This window comes from Drosophila suzukii, chromosome 3, assembly GCF_043229965.1.
Source record: "Drosophila suzukii chromosome 3, CBGP_Dsuzu_IsoJpt1.0, whole genome shotgun sequence".
NCBI lineage: Eukaryota > Metazoa > Arthropoda > Insecta > Diptera > Drosophilidae > Drosophila > Drosophila suzukii.
In genome coordinates, this window is record NC_092082.1 from 91,687,779 (window position 1) to 91,693,408 (window position 5,630).

The 5,630-nt window shown below is 43.4% G+C and overlaps 1 protein-coding gene across 1 annotated transcript; it reads left to right on the forward strand.

Moving 5' to 3' along the window:
- Positions 1-2,330: 2,330 nt before the first annotated feature.
- Positions 2,331-4,667, forward strand: eIF4H2 (eukaryotic translation initiation factor 4H2). The gene is made up of 2 exons (XM_017071833.4): positions 2,331-3,459; positions 3,807-4,667. The coding sequence occupies exons 1-2, from the start codon at positions 2,504-2,506 to the stop codon at positions 4,402-4,404; spliced, it is 1,554 nt and encodes a 517-aa protein (XP_016927322.4). The 5' UTR covers positions 2,331-2,503; the 3' UTR covers positions 4,405-4,667.
- Positions 4,668-5,630: the final 963 nt, after the last annotated feature.

Consider the following 5,630-nt stretch of genomic DNA (forward strand, 5'->3'; position numbering starts at 1 on the left):
TTAGTTTAAACGACAACGAAAAATGTTGCCAGACCGAGTCATAACAATAGCTACCCCTCTATCTTTTTTCCTGCTGGTTCTTGGATACTTTTAGAGGTCCTGGGTAAATCGCATAAATGCGGCGACGTATGAATTTCGCTTAATATGATTAGTGAGCGGTCCTTGCCACACCCCCAATTCTTATCCCTGATGTGTGAGGTACTACAAGTGCACTAATGGAGTGAAATCGGGGGAGGTACATAGATATTTACGCTGCATACTTGCGGCACACATCATTATGATGAGCTTGGAAAAGCGAGAGTAAGGATGGTGGGTGGTGCTTCCAAAACAGCCTCGAAATCAATTTAATTTCGCTAATGTTGTGTAATACTAAAATCGTTTGCGCTTCTGTGCCATTCGAGTGGGATTGCCCGATTAGAAACAAATGCCCTATTCAAAAGTTCTTATGAGGGGGTTGGAAAAATCGCAGCTGGTCGAGGTGGGTCAGTCAGTCAATCACCAAGGACCAAATCTTTATTAATTCTGATCGATGAGCTTCGAGCTCGGCTCCCTTTGCAGTTGCAACAATCAAATGATTGAGCGCTTACAACAAAAGCTCTCGATTCTCCGGCGAAATGGGGAACGGGCACTTTTAGCTCATACAAATTCGACAGCTGAAAGCGTTTCCGTTTCCGTTTGCTTGTCTCTGTTTGTCCATACATCTCCCTTTGTTTCGCCTTGGCCCCCAGATATTCCACCTCTGCAGAACGGCTACTGTCCATCGATGGGGCAATGAAGCGCGTTTATTTGCTGCTCGTAATTTATTTACTGCCCAACTCCGTGCACTTCGATTCCATTCGGATAGATCCATTCAAACGTCTCCTCTGTGTGTCCACTCGCTCACTGCAACTTGTTAGTTAAATATTGCCAGAAGCTGCAACTCTTCTTGCGAGTTCACTCGAAAAAAAGCAGTTAATAAATTAGCAATGCCTAATTTAAAAAAAAATATTTATATAGAACACCCTTCAATATTTTGAGAATCAACGCTAAGACGAAGTATAAGATTTAAAAGGTTCCAGTTTTTTATGAAATGTTCTTACTGTAATATAGTATTGATTTCCCCTCAAGTAACCTAAAACAGCAATCAACAATATTTGAAAAAAAGGGATCTGGATTAATTATTTAACTAAATTTTTTATGTATATCACGACAATAAATGAGATCCAATAGCAAACACTATTAGATTACTTATAGATTTTATGACGTATATAGGTATAATATAGTTTAAGATAAAATATTTATTGGAGAAGGTTATATATCTAGGCACTATTAATTTTATATTCCTTGCCTAACTTTTTTTGAGTGCACTGCCTGCAAGTGATAAATTAATCGCTACATCAGTTTTTAATTCCGTGTTGCTGGCGATTTATCTTGGGCTCCATGCGTTGAGTCGTTTGAAACACTGGGGCAAGGTTTTCCTGAATAGATAGAGAGAGAGATGGCACGGGGAAATAGAAAGAGACAGGGCTTTCAATGAAAGCCAGGCTGTGGCTAAAATACAGTGATCCCTCACTCTGCGCAACCTTAACTTCCTCCCCTCCCCCAAGTTGCACTGTTTAAAATGATGTATGGCACAAATTTTGACAAATGTACAAAAATGAGTCATGAGTTCGCGGGGCAAACAGAAAGCGTTTCTTTGGTGTTGCTGCTGTGCTCGTGATGTTGCTGCTGTGCATCATGTTGCTGCTGCTGTTGCTGCTGCTGCTGCTGCCTGGCTGCACTATTTACTGTTGACTTTTTCATGTACTGGCTGTTGCTGCTTTTGTTGGCGTTATCCATAAAACAAACACAAACTGGCGGAGAAGATGGCGCTGCTGCTTACACATGTTTTGCGAAAGAAAAAGCGGAATGGGTCTGGAGCCTGGCGCCGTAATTAATCATTTATGGTTTACCTTAACTCAGGGCTCAGTTTCCTGCAGGCAGCAGATTGGCTGTAAACAGTCCTCCTTCATTTTCAACATTAAAATATGCTTAGTTTTGAACAAAGTAGAAATGCATTATATTAAAATTTACTTGAGATGCTAGAGAAGCTAAAATATAATAGGTACAATTTAAAAAATAGAAAACTATTCACCGCTCAATAAAAATCCTACTCTGATAAAAATAGGTTATAGAAATTACCACTTACCTATGTTATATACGTTATACTTTAAACTTTGAAGCTATACAAAATATCATATGAAAACATTAGAAATCAAAAACATCATTTTACACTTCAAATATCTGAACATATTTTATCAAGTAGAATTGAATCTAGTGTCACTGGGCTGTCAGAAAATAGGTAACTCCCGTTTTGCTCAGATCCCAGTCCCTCGTCTCGCGTAGACTTATCAGCAGCGTCTGGGATATCGAGTTCCGGACTTTCGTACAGCGTTTGGTGTTCCGTGTCCCCGTGGTTCGAGGTTCAAGGTGCTACGTGCAGGTGCATATATTTTTGTAGGTTCGGGTGCAGGGCTCGAAGACCATGGCCAATCGCTCCAGCCAGCGTGACCGCGAGTTCAACCGTGACAATACTAGCAATAACAACCGTGACAATCGGGACTTTAATCGAGATGGTGGAGGCAATCGAGATAATCGTGACAATCGCGATAATCGCGACAATCGGGAGAGTCGTGGCAATTTTCGAGACTTTCGCAATCGTGACAGGGATCGAGATCGTCAGCGTCAGGTCCCCACGGAACCACCTTTCATCGCCTATGTGGGCAATCTCCCCAAGGGACTCGTCCAGGGCGATGTGATGAAGATCTTCTCGGACTTTGAGGTTAAGAACGTCCGGCTTATCAAGGATCGTGAGACGGACGAGTTCAAAGGCTATGGCTATGTGGAATTCGAGACCTTGGCCCAGTTAAAGAGGGCCCTCTCCTGCAACGGACGCATCAAGTTGGACAACTTTTCGGCCCCCTTGCGCATCGACATAGCTGATCATCGTCGACAGGCCCCGGGTTCCAGTATTGGTGGTGCAGGAGGACCCAGTGGATCCCAAAGTGTGGGAGGTCATGAAAGAGGAGGTGGCGGTGGTGGCGGCAGAGGAGGCGGTGGCGGTGGCAATGGAAATGGCAATGGAAATAGTAATCCCTACTACCAAAGACGAAACTATCGGCGGGATGACAGCGTGGGATCCCATCAGTTTCGGAGGAGGGAAACACGGAGCAACAGCAACCACCAAATGTCCAACAGCAGCCCCACCCAGAGCACCATGTCGATAAACTTCAATCGCACCACTCGCGGTGGCTATAATAACCGTGGTGGTGCAGGTGATCGCGGTGGTGGCAACGGTAATGGTGGTGGTAATGGCAACGGGAATGGAAGTGACAATCGCTACCAGGGAGGAGCTCCACGACCCAATTACGATGACCGTGATGGTCGGCAGTCGCCCACCAATGGAGGATTTCAGCGCAACCGCAACTTTAACTTCAATCGGTGGGTATTACATAATCGGTGGGTACTAATATTTCGGTTTCAAACTTTATAGATAGTTCTAGCTTCTATTTACCATTTTTACTACTTAGCTCAAAAAACAAAAACGCGAATTCTTTATGAACAGCACACAGTTCACAGTTTACACAGAGTTATCATCTCTTAAATAGGAAGTACTTCAATTCTAGTTACGTTGGCTTTAGCAAAAACGTGAATTCTTAAGTTTAACTTTATATATTTTTGTAGAATGTAATGAAAAAACATTTTCGAAGTCAAGTTATAAAGTATAATAATTTACCCTGATTTTAAATTGTTAATAATCAATGTATGACCTCAAATTTTAATTCCAGTTCTTTTAGCAATAGCATAGGCGAAGGAGGTGGTGGAGGTGGTGGTATTAGTAGGGTTGACAATCCCCCAAGGACCTTCAACGGAAACGTAGGCGGTATTGGTGGCGTTGGTGGAGGTGGAGGTGGCTTTGGGAATGGAATTCCGAACGGAAACGGAAACTACACCAATTTTGTGCAGAATCGCAACCGCGATCGCCGTGGTCACTACAATCCAAATAGCGCTGGTGGTTCCGCAAGCTACAATGGAAATGGGAACTTTTGCAGGGTCAACAAGGATCCAGCAGCAGGACTTCCGGAACCAGGATCTTCGGCAACTGGTCCATCTTCGAGCAATCAGTTTGGGGTACTAGATGATGATGATAGACCCAAGTTGGTGCTTAAACCAAGGACGGTGACTGCGCCCATAAACTCTCTGGCTGAAACCAAGCAGGCTGCCCTGATCTTCGGAAAGGCCAAGCCCCGAGATGATAATGCCACGCCCGTCTCCTCGCCACGCGATGACGCCGATGTGAATGCCCTGACCAATGCCTTGGGCTCTTCAGCTCCTTTTGGAGGTCCTGACCCAGATGATCCAAGTCCTGGTGTGGGCGGCGACTAAATTGCACAGTCCACGTTTAAACTTTCTCATTCTGATGACAGTCTAGGCAGCCTGGGGTCAGAATGGAGAGTTCTTTCAATAAACTTTTCACAGGAACTTTATATTTTTATTAAATTTGTATCCAGTGATGTTTCGTCGAATCGTTTGCCTTCTAAATTAGGACTGTAATCGCAAGCCGATCCATTACAAATTGTATTCAAAATTGATATTGTTGTAAAAGCCCATCCTTTAATCAGGCATACTAATAAATTATCGTTTAAGAACGAGAGGTGTTCTAAGTTTGTTACAAGCTATATCCAATTTGGTTTGTAATTCTAGGAACTTGTTAAAAATGTTTTGCATATAATGGTAAATTTCTTATATTATTAAGAAATAATAAAAGTTGTGTGCTTTAAATTCCGAGCACTTACCCAGATCACTACGCCTTATTTTATTTTATTTATGGGTTGCCACCCAGGAAAGGTTATTTACCTAATTAGAGGCTGATCAGTCCACGATAACCATAACCCCTGGACCCTCGGTACTCCACTTAGAGTGCCCATAAATTGCCAAAGTTAATGCTCGGTGACAAAGTCCCGGGAAAAAGATGGGTATAACTCACCTCCAATGGCCAAAAAGGACATTCGCGGACACTTGGCGCGGCATTAACTAGTCAACTCGAACTAATTGAATTGAACAAGATTAAAGAATTTTACGCCGAAATGAAGACGTTTGGTAAGTGGGGCGAAAAGCAGGAGCAGAAGGCCCTGGTATTTATGGGCCAGGATTTACGAGCCACAACAAGTCGCGGCCACTTTTCCTGAAATTGAGCCGCACATCCTGGCTTGTAAAGGCAAATTGGCTTAATTTCTTTTTAATTTGCTGCCGGGTTTTCCTAGCTTTTCCCTGCCTTTCCCGCCACTTTCCACTTTCACTTTCCGCTTGGCCTTCTCAGGAGCTCTCGAAGTGAAATTCAATTTGAGCAAGTGGAAAGGAAAATGCGGATGTGAGGTGACCTGGCCACGCCCGTTTCCATTTAAAAATTTCTGGCCGATATGGAGAACATCCTCCCAGACCCAAAAAAAGAAAAGCCAATTTACGCACGAACATTTTTTCAATTTGCGTGGCAGAAACCGCATTGACCCCCCGTCTAATTTTCCTAGTCCCCCCAACCCGCTGCACTTTATAGAAATCCCGCGGAAAATTCACGGCATTAAAGGACTTTTCTTTTCTGCCTTTTTTCCCTT